General features: G+C 48.5%; 1 protein-coding gene and 1 long non-coding RNA gene across 2 annotated transcripts; both read left to right on the top strand.

Annotated features, from left to right (window-relative positions):
• Positions 1 to 6,430: 6,430 nt before the first annotated feature.
• On the top strand, positions 6,431 to 10,173 carry LOC126958942 (uncharacterized). The gene is made up of 4 exons (XR_007727411.1): positions 6,431 to 8,632; positions 8,720 to 8,980; positions 9,174 to 9,260; positions 9,650 to 10,173. It is a non-coding gene; the product is annotated as an uncharacterized LOC126958942 (long non-coding RNA).
• A 331-nt stretch (positions 10,174 to 10,504) lies between these two features.
• On the top strand, positions 10,505 to 13,651 carry LOC126959238 (puff-specific protein Bx42-like). The gene is made up of 5 exons (XM_050798159.1): positions 10,505 to 10,519; positions 10,742 to 10,870; positions 10,982 to 11,176; positions 12,703 to 12,866; positions 12,947 to 13,651. The coding sequence occupies exons 1-5, from the start codon at positions 10,505 to 10,507 to the stop codon at positions 13,113 to 13,115; spliced, it is 672 nt and encodes a 223-aa protein (XP_050654116.1). The 3' UTR covers positions 13,116 to 13,651.
• The last annotated feature ends 4,408 nt before the right edge of the window (positions 13,652 to 18,059 follow it).

Here is an 18,059-nt window from a genome sequence, read left to right as displayed (position 1 = left end):
AAACAAAAAAATTAGCCAGGCATGGTGGTGCATGCATGTGAGCCCAGTTACTTGGGAGGCTGAGGTGGGATAATCACTTGGGTCAAGGCTGCAGTGAGCAGTGATCCTGCCACTGCGTTTCAGCCTGGGCAACTGAGTGGGACCCTATCTTTCTTTCTTCTTTTTTGAGACGAGGTCTTGCTCTGTTGACCAGGCTGAAGTGAAGTGGTGCAATCTTAGCTCACTGCAACCTCCATCGACCGGGTTCAAGCAATTCTCCTGCCTCAGCCTCCCAAGTAGCTGAGATTACAGGTGCCCGCCACCATGCCCAGCTAATATTTCTATTTTTAGTAGAGACGGGGTTTCGCCATGTTGGCCAGGCTGGTCTTGAACTTCTGAACTCAGGTGATCCGCCCGCCTCAGCCTCCCAAAATGCTGGGATTACAGGCATGAGCCACCGTGCCAGGCCATGAAACAAACTTTCTTCCACCCACAGCTTTCTCTTCTCTCCCCATTTACAGCAGTAAGACAGCCTAACCTGGGAAAGACAGAGAGAGAGAGGGAAGCTACTTCCAAATGGACGCCTGTCCCCATCAGTAATAACCAAGTCTATTCAAGTGCCAGATGTTAACTTTAAAAGAAGGGAACATCAAAAGTCCAAGTTTCAGACAGGTGCGGTGGCTCACGCCTGTAATCCCAGCACTTTTGGAGGCCGAGGCGGGGGGATCACGAGGTCAGGAGTTCAAGACCATCCTGGCCAATATGATGAAACCCCATCTCTACTAAAAATACAAAAGTTAGCAAGACACGGTGGTGCGTGCCTGTAGTCCCAGCTACTCGGCAGAGGCAGAAGATTCACTTGAACCCGGGAGGCGGAAGTTGCAGTGAGCCAAGATCGCACCACTGCACTCCAGCCTGGGTGACAGAGTGAGATTCCTTCTCAAAAAAAAAAAAAAAAGTCCAAGTCTCTTTGCCTAGCTTGGTCAGGAATGTTTTTACCCTCACTCTGTAAGGGTCACCAAATATAATTTTTAAAGGTTTACCCTCAATCTATAAGTTTGATCAAACATAATGTTTAAAGGTTTACTATAATCTCTTCATAAGAAAACTATTGGAAAGATGGAATAAAATATACAGAAAATGTCCTTAACAGGTAAATATTTTTCTTTTTTTATTATTATACTTTAAGTTCTGGCGTACATGTGCAGAACGTGCAGGTTTGTTGCATAGGTACACACGTGCCACAGTGGTTTGCTGCACCCATCAACTTGTCATCTATATTAGGTATTTCTCCTAATGCTATCCCTCCCCTAGCCCCCAACCCCCAACAGGCCCCAGTGTGTGATGTTCCCCTCTGTGTGTCCATGTGTTCTCACTGTTCAACTCCCACTACAGGTAAATATTTCTAGAATGTATCTACTCCATCAGGTACTGTAAGTATTCTAAACTGTGCTGGTATAGCCGCTTTAAATCACTGCTTTCTTCTGTAAATGGTGGCACCTTTAAAGTGTTATCTTGAAGGGGAAGTGAGTGATTTGCTTATGTCTCTGTACTGAACCAACACTGTTAACACCCAGTCCAGCTCCACCTTAAACAAGTCTGAGAAATACAGACATAATCCACACGTGTTACTTGTCAAGACTAAGGTAAAATAAAGTTGGAACTAACTCATATCCTCTTATGACTGATGACTGAAAACAATCCATCTCTCACCATTTCCTAAATACCATAGTCACAAAGAGCTCTACCCCACCAAGCACTCTGCGAGTCCCACTCTCAAAGGAAGACTCACAGGTGACTGAGAAGATAAATTCGCTATTGTTTCCATTATCCTTCAGTTTACATGACCTAAGAAATGCTTTACTATAAGACTAACAAGTCTCAGGGCCCCTTCTTTACGAAAGAAATAGCTAAGCCTCTATACTCAGAAGCATCAGACTTTTAAGAATGCTTAAGTCATGTAAAAACGTATCAAAATTATTATCATTACAGCTACCAGGAAATAGCTACCTACTTCATGTTAAATACTGCAGTTAAGTACCTCACAGTTTCATTCATCCCTAAAAACACTGCAAAGCATGTTACCAACCGTTATGGAGTAGGAAACTGAAGCTCTGAGAGGCTATGCAACTAGTCAATGGAAATGTGGGGATCTGAACTCTACCTAGCTCCAAAGGGTGTACGTTTTACTAAAATGTCTAATTTTTTTCCAATTTCACAATGGAGGGAGAGTTGTCACTACAATTTTAATAATTTCACCAGCTGAGGTGGGATGGCTTAGGCCTGTAATTCCAACACTGTGGGAGGCTGAGGTGGGAGGACAGGTTGGGTTCCCGGCAGACAACTGGGAAACAGTGAAATTCCGACTCTAAAAAAATAATAGTTTCACCAAAAGGGGGGGCGGATTTCTAAATCGGAATCTCTTGTTGAAATCCTTAGAGCACCAGTTAAGCCCCACTTCTTTAAATAAATAATAACCGACAGATTTTTTTTTTTTAAGTTAGAAATCCTTTTAAAGTAAATTTCATCACAGATCTGCAAGTGAATTGTCATTTTGGACAAGTCCCCAGAGTTAGTGGCTCTCTCCTGTGTACGACAGCTACCACTAGGCAGTAAAAATAATTTACCCAATTCAAACACATACCGTGCCTGCACTGTTAAGACTACTGGCAAAGAGGGTACAAAGCTAAGTAAGGTCTATCACAGCCCTCAAGGAGTTAAGGACTAGAGGAGGAGTCCATTTATAGTACAGTATGTGTGCAGTTACTATTTAGTCAAGGCAAACGAAGTGTGAGAAATCCTAAAACAATAGTACCTACAAGATAACATGCCATCTCCGCCCAGAGGAGGAAAGCAACTGGTGCACTCATTAAGTTACGTTGTAAACAGTACTGGCTTACATTGTGTCCCTCCCTGACAATCCCTTCCAACCTGTCAACCAACCTCCTTCCCCACAATCACACACACACACAACCACACAACCAGGAAGGGAAGCCATCAAGCGAGTATTGTGAATCCTAAACTGGCTCTATAGTTTTAAAGTACAACGCCTGTGCCTGAAGAAAATTTGTCTTCAGCTTCATCAGGTGAAGAAAATTGGTTTTATAACACAAGGCCCACCAAACCAGAAAAGCCCAGGAACGCTTCTCCACATGACTCACTTAGCATGAGAAATCACTCACAACAAACTGACATACACAGTTATTTCTCAAATTTTTCTTTTTCATTTAGCAGACGGTAAAGGAACACAACTGAAGTTAACAGTAAATGACACTCTGGCTATTTTGTTCATTTGTCAATATGAATGACAGACATTTAAGCTAGTTCCATCTGGAGAACTGAAACAGAATCATGTTCATATAATAAGCCACACAAATTATTCAGTGGAATACGTGCACCCAAAACTGGACCAGACTTGTACTTAATGCAGCCTGCAAATCCCCAAGAGTCCACGACGGAATACAAGAACAGTAACACTGGTTTCTTAACTGATCTTAGCTCCTTCACAAACTTGCCAATAATGACCTTTCAAGAACTGCACCGTTTGTCCTCATCTGGGCAATCCAATGGTTTAGAAAAACTGAATAAACTGCTTCTTCGAAAAATAAAACAATGCGGGGGGTGGGGGGCAAGTAGTAACAAAAAAAAAAAAAGGCACACTGATTTTTACTCTACTGAAGCAATCAACTCTCCAAATACCTTCATTACTGAGTGTCAGCAAAGAATGAACACCAAAATACCGCTCAATCCAACTTCCATCGTGAATTCCTGAGTTCACAGTAGGAGCATTAAATGTGACGGTATCACTCTGCTATAAGAACTACTTCCAAAACAAACCTATCTACCCCCTTTCTTGATTTTAAAAAAGAGAGAAAGAGGAGAGAAAGAAAGTTTGTTTGAGGGTTTTTGCTTTTTTCAATTTCACATACCGGTTTGCCTTTACAAAAAAAAAATAAGATTAGTCTCAAAGTATAGCTGCAAGTTGGACCGACTGCACAGGTCTCCTGGGTCATTCGACTCGGAGCGGCGGGGTTTCAGCCGGGCCGCGTCCCGGAGAAGCAGCGGAGACCCCAGCAGGCGGGCGCCGTCGGACACATTTACCGTCCGCGTCGGCCCCGGGGAGCCGCTCCTCCGCGCCCGCAGCACTTGTTCAGGGCGCGGAATCCACAGGGCGGCCGCCGGCCCCAGGGGAGGAGTGAGCCCGCCCCAGCAGCGCCACCCAGGAGACCCGGGGAAGGGTTCCGGGCCATCCGTGGCGGGCGCGCCCCCCACCCGGAAAGCGGCGACGGCCCCAAGTTGGGCTGCGGAGTGTGAGGCGCGCTAAGCCCCAAGCAGACAATGCGGGAGAAGGGTGATGCGCAGAGAGGAGGGGTCCGCAAAGCTGAGGTCCCCGCGCCGCCCGGCTCCCCGTCCGTCCCGCCTGCCCCGGAAGCCCCGCGCAGCCGCCGACCCTCCTCCGGGGCCCGCCCCACCTAGCGGCCGCAGGGGACGGGCCGCGCTCCGCACCCCCACCCCGCCTCAAATTACAAAACTGCCCCAACTCCACCAACTAAGTTGCGCTCTCACAGTGACGCTCCCGGGGCTCCTCCGCCGGCCGAGACAGCTCCTCACCTTCGCCGCGCAGAAAAACAATAGGCGGCCGCTCCCCCCGCAGCGGCGGCGGTGGCTAAACAGGCGGCGACCGAGGCGAGCAACGGGCACGGCAGTCTCCGCCGAACCCAAGCGCTTCACCGCTGCTGCTCCGGCTCCGCGCCGGCCCTGCACACAGCCCCGCCTGCGCACCAGCTACAAGCTGCCGGGGGGTGGGCGGGGCACGCAGGAGGGCGGTAACGCCTGCGAGTCCTCCCGTGAGTACACGCGGAGCAAGGGCTGCGAGCTAGGATTGCACGGCAGAGCTGCCCATCCCGCTCCACGAGACCAATAGTAAGGCACCTGGGCGGGGCACTCAGGTTGCTGAGGGAGGCTGAGGTTGACCGCAGCTGCTGCTTCGTGGCAAAGTGATCAAATTAGAGTGGCTGGCAGAGGCTGCTCTGGGAAATGCCCACCCACGGTCTCCTCTCCGCCCTGTCTCCAGAAACCGCCCTTTCTCTGTGTGCCGGTGGTTACCTGAGCTGCAGCACTTAACCACATAGAGGAGAAATGATTTACTCCTCTATTCCCGCACTTCAACTCAGGAAGTGAGGTTTAGTCTTCTGTGTGCACAGCCTAGGACAGTCTAAGGTATTAGGTATTAAACAAGTGTTGGATGGATGCACGGCGCTATAGCGGAATCACAATTGTGACAGTGCATTCCGTGAACTTTTGGCTACTCGATCACCACAAAGTCATTCCGTGTTCGAGCTGCAAATGACCTCAGAAATCATCTCGTTGCTTTGAGAAACAAAATGTGGCCCGTGTACCAACGGTGGCCGAGGAGAATATATTAGTTGATACACAAAGATACTTCTTTTTTCAAATAGTTAAGTGTTTTAGTGCGCATTAGGAGGGAAATGCCTATCACGTCAAACCATTGTTTCATTAATGGTATTTCTTAGGTCAAATAAAAAGTGTCAAAAAATAAGTATATTTCAAGAAAAATGTTAAGTAAAAATTGAGACACTTTATATGCAGTTCAAGAACGTGCAAAAAATAGGATTTAGTCATTAACCTTATGAGAGTAGGAGTTACTTATGTCCTTTTTCTCTCCCCCACCACTTAGCATTTAGCCTTACTTTACAAGGGGCTTGTATTTATTTTAAACTGATAAAGGGCTTTGAGTGCTCATTAAATGGAAAGCATTGTGTATTTATTTAATGATTTATTTAGAGACCGAGTCTTATTCTGTTGCTCAGGCTGAAATACAGTGGCACAATTTGGCTCACTGCAACCTCCTCCTCCCTGGTTCGAGCGATTCCCCTGCCTCAGCCTCCCAAGTGACTGGGATTACAGGTGTCTGCCACCATGCCCAGCTAGTTTTTGTATTTTTAGTAGAGACAGGGTTTCATGATGTTGGCCAGCTGGTCTTGAACTCCTGAGCTCAGGTGATCCACCCGCCTCAGTCTCCCAAAGTACTGGAATTACAGGCAATAACCATCACGCCTGCCTTGGTTTTTATCCCAAAGGCTCAGGTTCATGCAATACAAATCCTTTTTTTTTTTTTTTTTTTTTTTTTTTTTTTTTTTTTTGAGACGGAGTCTTGCTCTGTAGCCCGGGCTGGAGTGCAGTGGCCGGATCTCAGCTCACTGCAAGCTCCGCCTCCCAGGTTTAGGCCATTCTCCTGCCTCAGCCTCCGGAGTAGCTGGGACTACAGGCGCCCGCCACCTCGCCCGGCTAGTTTTTTGCATTTTTAGTAGAGACGGGGTTTCACGGTGTTAGCCAGGATGGTCTCGATCTCCTGACCTCGTGATCCGCCCGTCTCGGCCTCCCAAAGTGCTGGGATTACAGGCTTGAGCCACCGCGCCCGGCCTACAAATCCTTACATGTGAGAAAACTCAGCTGCAGACAGCACTGTACTACACCCAGCATGCTGCCAGGCAGTTTGAAGGTGGGAATCTGGGCACCCCATCATCCTTCAACTTGACACTTTGACAGGCCTTTAGGGGAAGTCCTTTGGGCCCCATCTCAACCTCTCATTCCAGAAGAGGCTGAGGATCTGACCAGCCGCCTGCAGTATTTCCCACAGCGTGTGGGAGAGTTGGAGAGGGAGCAGAAGAAGGCAAATAGGGTGAGTCAACCGTCTAACCATACCCTGGCAGCCCGGCTTTCCAGATGGAGGAGTGAGCCTAAAGGTCCCTTCTGCAGGAAGGCATGTCCCACCCAGAAGGCAGCATGGGCCATTTCTCACTGCTTTTGTGTGTGGTCATTAGAGGCAGCCTAGGGCTGTGTTGGCTGCTGTGGGTGAGTTGGGGAGCACTGAGGGGAGCAAGTACTGGACATGGAGCTTGGAGGCCAAATGCCTGCCCTGCCCTTACCTGACTGTGGCATTGACCAAGTCCTAGGTGGGGGTTAGGATACTTGTACCAAGAAGATACAGAAGAGTATCTTTAGTATGTTACCATTTGTGTAGAGAGTGGGAACACATGTGTGTGTGTGTATGTGTGTGTGTTAGTGTGTGTGTGTACTATGAAACTATACATAAAACATGTCTGCAAGGATTCGTAAAAAACTCAGGAGAGAGGAACAGTGTGGCAGGGAGATATTTCCCTTCTGTATTTTCTGAGTTTTGGACTATGCAAATGTACTCTTCAAAAAGTGAACACAAGATTATTCCCCTTTCTATCTGTGCCCCCACCCCCCAGCTGTTAAAGGTGGAAAGCATCCAGGTTCTTGGCATCTTAAACAAAGAATTGGACAAAACGCACAAAGCAAGGAAAGAATGAAGGGATTTATTGAAAATGAAAGCACACTCCACAGTGTGGGAGCGCGCCCAAGCACAGGGGCTTAAGGACCCCGTTACAAAATTTTGGAGGGTTTAATGACCCCCCTAGAGGATTCCATTGGTTACTTCAGGTACGCCCTATGTAACTGGAGAGGATGAAGTAAAGTTACAAAGTCATTTACGCATATGCCCTATGGAGAGGATATTTCCTGTTATAGCTGAAGTGTGAACTGGCCTTATGTTCCCTGCCTCCAGACCCTATTTTCCTGCCTCACAGTGAAAACAGGGGCATGGACAATCAGATATACCTGGATGTTTAGATCCCAGCTCTGTCTGAGTGACCTTGGGCAAGCACTTAACCTCTAATACCCCATGTTTTTCATCTACACAATAGAGGTGATAAAAGTAACTGTCTCCTATGGTGGTTGTGAGGATTAAATGGGGTTGTTAGCATGATGCCTGGTGAAGCACTCAATAAAGGTTCAAACAGGGGTAGTCATAATGGTAAGAACGATAGCAATATTCTCTGATCTCTCTGGGCCTCTGCTAGCCAGCTATAAATTCGATCTCTCTCTGTGTCCCTTCCACCCTTACTGAGTTCTTTGAGAAACAAATGAGACCACGGGCTTGGAAATGCCTTGAAAATATGTCAGGCATGATTGAGAGTGATGAAGTGTTGCTTTGGAATAGTCACTGTAGCTGTCTTCCTGGTCGGCCAGCTGCTCCTCTGCCTGCTGTATCCTGACTTCACCTTTCTGTATTTGCAGGACAACAACCAGTTAAGCAGAGACAGAGATGCCCTCAGGCTGCAGTTAGGCAAGAACACCTAGGATGGGGGAAGGTGGAATGGGAGGTCTGGGGCCCTTAGCATGGGTAGCGTGGGCGAGGTGGGAGGGGTGCAGGTGAGTATGGTGAGGTGGTTGTACAGGTTTGCATGCGTGCACCGCTAGCTCTAGTGCCATCTGTGCCCCAACTCATGCTATAGACTTGGGCAACTCATGTCTTCTCTCTGGCCTGTCACCTGTGACATTTGATTCCTGGGGACCCTTACAGTACCACAGTTCTGTGGTTGTGGGGCAAGGGTAGAGGGTTGATCACCAAAGCAATCCTTTCTATTTTTCGTTAATTCCTTTCTCTGCTGCCATTGGCCATAGCAACAGCAATAAGGAGCTGAAGCAGGAGAACTCAGCTTAGGCAGAGCAGCTTATAGTCATACTGATCCACAAGGCAGCGATGCAGCATGACTTCGAGGAGCTGAAAAACAAACTGGAGATCGCCGACCTCACACTTCAGCAGGTAGATGGAAGGAAGATGATCCTAGGTGGCCAGGAGTAGGTGAGGACCAGTGACAGCCCTTCCTAACTTCTGTGTCCTTTCTCACAGGTGATGGAGTGGGTGCAGTATCTGCAAATGGAGACAGACCAGTATGCCGAGTATCTCCATGGAGAGCACGCCATATGGTGGCAGAGGATGCAGATGTCAGAGCAGGTGAGGACCACTGACAGCCCTTTCTAACTGCTGTGCTCATTCTTGCAGGTGATGGAGTCACTTAAACAACTCCAGCTAGAGAGAGATGAATATGCTCAACATATAAAAGGAGAGAGGGCCCGGTGGCAGGAAAGGATGTGGAAAATGTCAGAGGAGGTGAGACCTGACCCTTCAGCCCCCCACCTTAAATAGGTCACTGGATCTTTCTGGGCATCTGTAAAATGGGAATAGTACAACCAGAGGTAGTCATGGGTCTGGGCTTTGTGGAGGTAGGAGCACAGAGGGAGATAGTAGCCTGTCCAGCCACCAGTCCATCTCTCCAGGGCCCTTTCCCCTGTGCTTCGGGCAGGTTCGCACATTGAAGGAGGAGAAGTAGCGTGAGTGCATCAAGTACAGAAGCTGGAGACAAGCTTGGCTGAACTGAAGAACCAGATGGGTGAGCTGGGGTTGGCGTGACCTGGAAGCAGGACCGGCATCAGAGGGCTGTAGGGGTGGCTTAGAATGCCCCAGGGAGGTGGGTGCATGGAAGGACTTTGAGGCAGAGGGAAAGAGGTCAGTGCCAGGAGACAGCAAGTCTTGTAATCTCCATGAGCCTCCGTGTCCCCATCAGCAAAGAAGGAGGAGTGCCAGTTGTCAGCCACCCACAGCGCTCTCTGTCTGAAAGTGGCTTGGAAGATTGACTACCATCCGGGTGCGAGGAATCATTAGCAGGGAGGCCAAGTGTGGGAAGCCTGAGAGGAGTTGTGGACCAAGAGGAGGGTGTTTTGTTTTGTTTTGTTCTTTTTTGAGAATCCAGAGGCACTTATTGTCTGCTTCCTTTTTCAGCCGAATCCTCATGCCTAGAGTCCCTAGCAGGGCCCTGAGAGCTGGAGCAGCAGCTACAAGCCGAGGCTGAGCACCTGCAGAAGGAGCTGGAGAGTCCGGCAGGACAACTCCAAGCTCAGGTGGAAGACAATCAGGGCTTGCGTCAGCTGAATTGGGAGCAGGAGAGGCTGCAGGAGCAGGAGAAGCTGCTGGAATGGAAGGCCACGCTCTGGGAGGAGCAGGCGGAGGTGCACAGGCAAACCTTCCAGAATGACCGCACCACCATCAGGCGCAGGCAATCCTTCCCGAATGACCGCACCACTATCAGCTGCACGCTCTCCCAGAACCACAAGCTGAAGGAGCAGCTGACTGAGAATGAAGGAGATGGTAACCCCTTCCCCATCAAAGAAGGGCTGGGAGGCAGGCACCAGCCTCTGGGGAACGGAGGTGCGAGGCCAGAGACAGCTCCAGCCTAGGGGACAGGTGACCGCAGCACCCTCCAGGGCAGTGCTGTAACTGTTTCTTGCTTCCTGCCCTCTGAATTTTAGAGGTGGGTAGCCCGGGGCTCCTCCCAGGTCTGAACATCATTATCCCAGCTAGAGGCATGGAGTTCCCCAATCACAGGGAAAGAGACAATGGTATAAGAGGCTCCTTAGATTGAAACTGAATTCCAGCCTCAGCTCCACTGCTCACCATTGAACTACCTTGCATCTCCAAGTCTCGGTTTCTTTAACTTCAAAACGAAGTTAGCATTTTCCTTGCAGAGGTGCTGAGGATTAAATGAGATAATACGTGGAAACATTAGGCATGTAGTGCACTTAGCAGATGGTGTTTGGCTCCCTCTGCTTTTCCACCAGTCTGTGGCCTACAGTTTAAATGGTAGGAAAAAGGGTGTGAGATTTGAGGCTGGGGAAGGAGGCAAGACAATGGATGCAGTCACTTAGGCCTGGAGCAAGGGGCCAGGAGCCTGGGCAGGCAACAGCCCCACAGTGCCCTCGCTACCCTACTTATGGGCCCAGAATCTAGAAGCCAGCCACCAGCTTCAGGTGGAGTTGAAGAGCCAAGAGGCTCAGACTCTGCAGAGGCTCAGACCAGTACCTGGGTCACCTGCAGCAGTATGTGGCCGCCTATCAGCAGCTGACCTCTGAGAAGAAGGTGCTGCACAGACGGTTACTGCTGCAGACCCAGCTCATGGATCGGCTGCAGCAACAGGAAGCTCAGGGCAAAACAGTGGCCAAGATGGTCTGCCAAGAGTTTCAGGAGACCCAGATGAGGTAGTTACTGAGGGCTGGGCCCTGAGGGGGACAACCTGGCAATCTCCGTGCCTTCTCACCCTCTTTCCTGGCCCCTTAGGAGCACCTGGAAGCTGCCAGCCAGCAGAACCAGCAGCTACAGGCCCAGTTGAGCCTCATGGCTCTCCCTGGGGAAGATACAGGAGACCACTCAGAGGAAGAGGAGAGAGCCCCAGGAGGAATCGGGGACTGCTGGCAGTGTAGGAGTGAGGAGTTGGAAGAGACCTTTAGAACAGCTGGTCATTATGCTTACCAGGTGTCTGCACTAAGTTCGACATTGATATGGTGACCTCCCAGGAGCAGGGGGGCCACCAGGTTGCCTGAGGATGGGTAGACTGGTCCAGATCAGAAAGGGAGCAGGTCAGAACTCCCGCACTGATGGCTAGTGGGACTGTGCCTGGGCAACACACTGAGACCTTGGCTCTTAAAAAAAAAAAAAAAAAGAATGAAAATAAAGAACAGCTGCTCATTCCCCTCTGGGAAGGGGCTGGCCCACAGTTACACAGTGAGGGTGGGGACAAGGGTGGGCCACAGTACCTCCCTTTTTGGGTTGTCTGAGGACCCCTCTGAACACCCCCACCCCCTACAGGAGATGGACTGGGCAGGGAGGAGGAGGAGAGGGATGAAGAGGAGGAGGGGGGAAGGAAAAGGGGAGGAGGGGCCGGGCGCGGTGGCTCAAGCCTGTAATCCCAGCACTTTGGGAGGCCGAGGCGGGCGGATCACAAGGTCAGGAGATCGAGACCACAGTGAAACCCCGTCTCTACTAAAAATACAAAAAATTAGCCGGGCGCGGTGGCGGGCGCCTGTAGTCCCAGCTACTCAGGAGGCTGAGGCAGGAGAATGGCGGGAACCCGGGAGGCGGAGCTTGCAGTGAGCCGAGATCGCGCCACTGCACTCCAGCCTGGGCAACAGCGTGAGACTCCGTCTCAAAAAAAAAAAAAAAAAAAAAAAAAAGAAAAGGGGAGGAGGAAGGGGGGAGAAGGAGGTGAAGAAGAGGAGGGGGAAGGAAGAGGAGGAGCAGCCGCCTCGGCCCATGCTGAGCATTCTGGAGGACCTGGAGAGCTGGGCAGCCATGATGAGCCTGACTCCAGCTGCCCCACCTTTGCCGCCTTCCACTGTGGTCCCTCCCAGACCCCCTTATGCTCTTAGTTTCCTGCCTTCTGGTTTCTCTGGAACCTCATGCCTTCCCTGGGAGCCAGTAGTCAGACATCATTTTACCTGTGACCCACAGGTGCGCCCTCTGAGGCCCCAAAGGAAGGGCTCCTCTCCTGCTCCCTGCCCCGTTTGTCCTGTGTATCCACCTACAAGAATGTGCACATCTTGCCTGCGGGTGGCCTTTTTAAACTCAGCTTTAGCCAGTGCCAAGGAAGAGCAGCAGACACAGTCACATGGGCAGCTGAAGGAGTAAAGGGTACACTGCCAGTGTGTGGCTCACCCGGTGACCTTGGCTCAGAAGGAACCAGAGGTGGCAGCCCCAACTCCAAGAACTGGGGGGCGATTCTGCATGTAGGGAGAACACCGGGCTTTCACCATGTTGGCCAGACTGGTCTTGAACTCCTGACCTCAAGTGATTCACTCTCCTCAGCCTCCCAAAGTGCTGGGGTTACAGGCCTGAGCCACCACGCATATTCCAATGAAGACCTTTTTAAAATTTGCAGTTCAGATTGTGGAAAATTTGAGCTACAAATTAACAAGAGTTGATGCTTCACATGAATGTTGTCAGATTCATCTTTTGATAAACAATGTTTACATTTTTATTTAATGTCATTCATCTTCCTATAGGGTATGGTCAGTGGATTTGCAGGTGGAGAAGATGAAATTTATAATGTTTATGACCAAGCCTGGAGAGGTGGTAAAGATATGGCCCAGAGTATTTATAGGTCCAGTAAAAATCTAGACAAGGACATGTTTGGTGATGACCTAGAAGCCAGAATAAAGACCAACAGGTATCAAGCCGTACAACTCCGTTTCAGTGTTTACACCAGTGAAAACAAAGTAGTTCATAGTCTTTTCTCTTGTTTCCTAGATTTGTTCTCGACAAGTTTTCTGGTTCAGACCACAGGCAGAGAGGCCGAGAGGATGAGAAGGACCAGTTCAGTTTGAGAAAGATCGTTTTGGTTTGGACAAGTTTTTGGAAGAAGCCAGACAGCTTGGTGGCTCTCAAAGACCCTCAGCAGCAGCCCCAAAGAACATGAGCATGAAGGCAAGAAGAGGAGGAAGGAGTAGACACACATCTCTTCAAAGCAAATGAACTGTGATTATCCATAACCCTGATGATGCAAGTGCTATGGGACAACACTTTGTGAGTGGTCGGGATACAAACCAGATCTGGATGCTACTTTCTATTATTGGAGAAGGTGGGAGTGGGGAGAGGGTGGGGATAGAAAATTCTACTTTGAATTATTTGGTTTTTTTAAAGAGTGGCTTTTATTTGTGCTCCTCCCACCTTTCAGCATTCATAGAACATGCTGGCCCACATCCACAATCAAGACCACTGCCTTTTGTGTGACACGTAGTTCGCGTTAATATTTTGTGTAAGAACAGCTGCTTATGAGTCAAGTCGTCCCAACCGCAGTGAGGTGGAGAATGTTCACATGTTGGAACTGTCCTGCCAAATAAATGTGGCCCCTGTTGCGCTGTGTTTTAATTTGGAGTGGGGAAAAGAAGCTCTTGCTTTGTTTCAAATAAAAACCTTTAGACAAAATTCTCGGTTATGTTTCCTTTATGTAATAGGCTGGCACAGTCTCAGAAATCTTCCTCTTCATCAGATGTTTGCAAAATTTTAGGCCTTTGAGCTTGAACCTGGAGGTGAAAAAAATAAGCACTGTAAGGAAGGAAAGGCAATGTCTGCAAAAATATTCGATCTGAAAATCACCTTTTTATGAGGGAGTCAGTAAAAAGAACTCAGGCAGTTTTTATGTTCACCTTGTTATTTTATTTGTTTTCTCCTCAAATTCCCTTTACCATCTTTGTTGTTCTTATGACTCCCTCACCCTCCATTAAAAATTGCAAATTGGGTGAGTCACAGTGGCTCAGTCCTATAACCCCAGCACTTTGGGAGGATGAGGCAAGAGGACAGCTTGAGGCCAGGGGTTCAAGACTAACCTGCAGCATAGAAAGGCCCAGTCATGACGAAAACAAATAAACGAAAAAATAAAGTAGTAAATCAATCTGGCCCAAGATCACATAATCAGTGGGAAAGACGAGATTTCAGCCCCAGCTCACCTGACTGGAAAAGTACGCTGCTAGGTCCCCTGTGTTCTATATATCTTGCTAACCGTTATGGGTCTTCTTTTTATTTTATTTATTTATTTATTTATTTTTTGAGACAGAGCCTCACTCTGTCGCCCAGGCTCGAGTGCAGTGGCGCAATCTTGGCTCACTGCAAGCTCCGCCTCCCAGGTTCACACCATTCTCCTGCCTCAGCCTCCCGAGTAGCTGGAACTATAGGCGCCCGCCACCACGCCCAGCTAATTTTTTTTATTCTTTAGTAGAGACGGGGTTTCAGTGTGTCAGCCAGGATGGTCTCGATCTCCTGACCTCATGATCCGCCTGCCTCGGCCTCCCAAAGTGCTGGGATTACAGGCGTGAGCCACCGCGCCCGGCCTAAGGGTCTTCTTGTACTTCTCCTTTAAAAGTGGGAACTCTTCCACCCCACCATTCTAACAAGCATGAAGGCAGCTTCAGTTACAAATCTCTCAAAGTCCCATCAGTCCACATTTATGATCTATTTAATTGATACATAATCAGAAAGTAGCTACATATATATCATAGATGTATCTGGTATACAGATTGACCTTTATTCCATCTAGAGTATGATTTTCCTGTTGTAGTGCATTCTGAAATTCTTCTGAAGAAAACTGAACCAACCCAAACCTCTGTGAAAGCCAGTCTCCTCGTCCTAGAAATTCAAAATATGGGAAAATACTAATCATGAACTTGAGAAAGTTTCCATGAGCTCCAAATCAAATTGCCAACTTTTTCATCTGCCACAATCGGGTTGATTATCTACTGTTTGAGACAGGGTCTCACTCTGTGGCCTAGGCTGGACTGCAGTGGTGTGAACATGACTCACTGCAGCCTCACCTTCCTGGGTTTAAGGGATCCTCCCACCTCAGTCCCTTCAGTAGCTGGGATCATAGGTGCGCACTACCATGCCTAGCTAAGGTTTTACATTTTTTGCGGAGATGGGGTCTTGCCATGTTGCCCAGGCTGGTTTCAAACTGCTGGGCTTGAGCAATCCTCCCACCTGGGCCTCCCAAAGTGCTGGAATTATAGGTGTGAGCCACCGTGCCCAGCCTCAAATCGGATTCCAGACATTTAGAAATGTCAGTAACCTTGCTTCATACCCTTCCTCATTACCCAAGGCTAAATCCCTACTCTGTTTTCCTCGCTGCTATTAGACAAGATGTGGGTAATGAGCTTTCTGTGTCATTCTAGATGCAAACCATATTAACAGTAATAGCCAAGGGAGATTTTGATCAGAACTCTTGTTTCTAACCTCATTTCTAGAAACTAGAAAATTAGGCCTCAAAACCTAGGTGCACTATGATCATTTCTGAGCCCAGTCACCCTCATCACCAGCACTACCATCGTCACATGTTTCTAATGACGAACAGACAACATTTAGCCCTTGCTTAACCTAATTACAGACTTCTGGTTAATTTAAACAATTATGTTACTTTCCCTTTGTGCAAACGGAAGACTTCTTTACTTTTCTGAGATGGTCTCACTCTGTCGCCAGGCTGGAGTGCAGTGGTGCAATCTCGGCTCACTGCAAACTCCAACTCCGATTGAAGCTATTCTCCTGCCTCAGCCTCCTGAGTACCTGAGATTACAGGCATGCGCCACCATGGCCAGTTAATTTTTGTATTTTTAGTAGAGATGCGGGTTTCACAATGTTGGCCAGGCTGGTCTCGAACTCTTGGCCTCAAGTGATCTGCCTGCCTCGAGCTCCCAGACTGCTAGGATTACACGTGTGAGCCACCGCACCCAGGCTACATTACCACAGCCCTTACAGTGCTGCAAGGAAAAAAAGGGTTTCAGTGAGGTGCGTGTAAACTCTGTGTACTCACATCACACCCTAGAAAGCCCACAGAAAAATACAGGCCAGGATAAATGTATAGACTGACTTCTAAACCCTCACAAGAAAGCTAAGGAAATGTAATTAATATAAAATAGTATTTTATTAGTTATAAATCTAAAAAGGTACTCAATGAAGATAAAACTGAAAATATTCTCTGCCGATTATTAGACATCTATTAGAGATTATTAGCATACTATAGGAGGCAGAATTCTAAAATGGGTCCCGTGATCTCCACACATCCCCCATGTTACACCCTATACAATCCCCTCATTTTGGGTGTAGGCAAGACCTGACTTGTTTCTTGTTGTTGTTGTTGTTGTTGTTGTTATTGTTGTTGAGATGGAATCTCACTTTGTCACCCAGGCTGGAGTGCAGTGGCGTGATCGCAGTTCGCTGCAGCCTCCACCTCCCAGCTTCAAGTGATTATCCTGCCTCAGCCTCCCTAGTAGCTGGGATTACAAGTGGTGGGATTAGCCATCACTCCTGGCTAATTTTTTGTATTTTTGATAGAGATGGGGTTTCACCATTTTGGCCGGGCTAGTCTCGAACTCCAGACCTCAAGTGATCCACCCACCTCGGCCTCCCAAAGTGCTGGGATGGGAGACCTGACTTGTTTCTAACCAAAAGAATATAGCAAAAGTGATGGGATGTCACTCTTGTGATTATGTTCTATATAAGATACCATCTTAGCAGACTGTAGAAGCCCTTGCTGGCTTTAAAGAAGCAAGCTGCCATGTCATAAGACAGTCTACAGATGAGCCAGGTAACAAGGAACTGCAGGCAGTCCCTAGGTGAGAGCAGCTCCCAACTCAGAGCCAAAGGTAATCAAGGAAACACATCTCAGTCCCACAGTTAAAGATGAATTCTGCCAGCCACATTGAGGGAGCTTAGAAGTTAGTCTTTTTCCCCAGTTTGCCCTTTGACACACTGCAGCCCCAGCTGACACCTGGATTATAGTGATGAGAAACCCTGAGAAGACCCAGCTAAACTGTGCCCAGCTGTGAGATACGTGTTATTTTCTTCAGCCATTATGCTTGTGGTATTTTGTTATACAAAAATAAAAAAGCTAACACAAATACCTAAGATAAAACTTTTTTATTTCTTAATCAGTATCACTCAAAACGTTATCAATAAAGACCTTAGACCAGACACAGTAGCTCACGCCTTTAATCCCAGCACTTTGGGAGGCCAAAGCGGGAAGACTGCTTGAAGACCAGCTTGGGCAACATGGCACGACCCCCATCTCTATAAAAATATGTCGGGCGCAGGCCGGGCACGGTGGCTCATGCCAGTAATCCCAGCACTTTGGGAGGCTGAGGCGGGCGGATCACCTGAGGCCAAGAGTTCAAAACCAGCCTGGCCAACATAATGAAACCCCATCTCTACTAAAAGTACAAAACTTAGCTGTACATGGTGGCGCATGCCTGTAGTCCCAGTTACTCAGGAGGTTGAGGCAGGAGAATTGCTTGAACCCAGGAGGCAGAGGTTGCAGTGAGCCGATATTGCGCCATTGCACTCCAGCCTGGGCAATAAGAGCGAGACTCCATCTCAAAAAAAAAAAAAAAAAAAAAAAAATAGGCCAGGCGCAGTGGCTCACAGCTGTAATGCCAGCAGGCTGGGAGGCCAAGGTGGGTGGATTATTTGAGTCCAAGAGTTTGAGACCAGCCTGGACAACATGGCGAGACCCCATCTCTATAAAAATAGGCCAGGCACAGTGGCTCACACCTGTAATCCCAGCACTTTGGGAGGCCAAAGTTGGTGGATCACTTGAGCCCAGGAGTTCAAGACCAGCATGGGCAAATGGTGAAACCCTGTTTCTACAAAAAAATACAAAAATTAGCTGGGTGGCACACCTGTAGTCCCAGCTACTTGGGAGGCTTAGGTGGGAGGATCACTTGAGCCTGGGAGGCAGAGGCTGCAGTGAGCCAAGATTGGGCCACAGCACTCTAGCCTGAGGGACAGAGCTAGACCCCGTCTCTAAATAAATAATTTTTTTTTTTTAATGTAGGTTGAGCGCAGTGGCTCACGCCTGTAATCCCAGCACTTCAGGAGG

Source organism: Macaca thibetana, chromosome 7, assembly GCF_024542745.1.
Source record: "Macaca thibetana thibetana isolate TM-01 chromosome 7, ASM2454274v1, whole genome shotgun sequence".
NCBI classification, from domain to species: domain Eukaryota; kingdom Metazoa; phylum Chordata; class Mammalia; order Primates; family Cercopithecidae; genus Macaca; species Macaca thibetana.
This window is presented reverse-complemented; position numbering and strand designations above follow the sequence as displayed.

What these genes read in the sequence shown, in the direction of transcription:
- LOC126959238 (XM_050798159.1), top strand. An exon ending in CTGGTCATTATGCTTACCAG is followed by an intron (nt 11,177 to 12,702) that starts GTGTCTGCACTA and finishes ATCTTCCTATAG; the next exon opens with GGTATGGTCAGTGGATTTGC. An exon ending in GCCAGAATAAAGACCAACAG is followed by an intron (nt 12,867 to 12,946) that starts GTATCAAGCCGT and finishes CTTGTTTCCTAG; the next exon opens with ATTTGTTCTCGACAAGTTTT.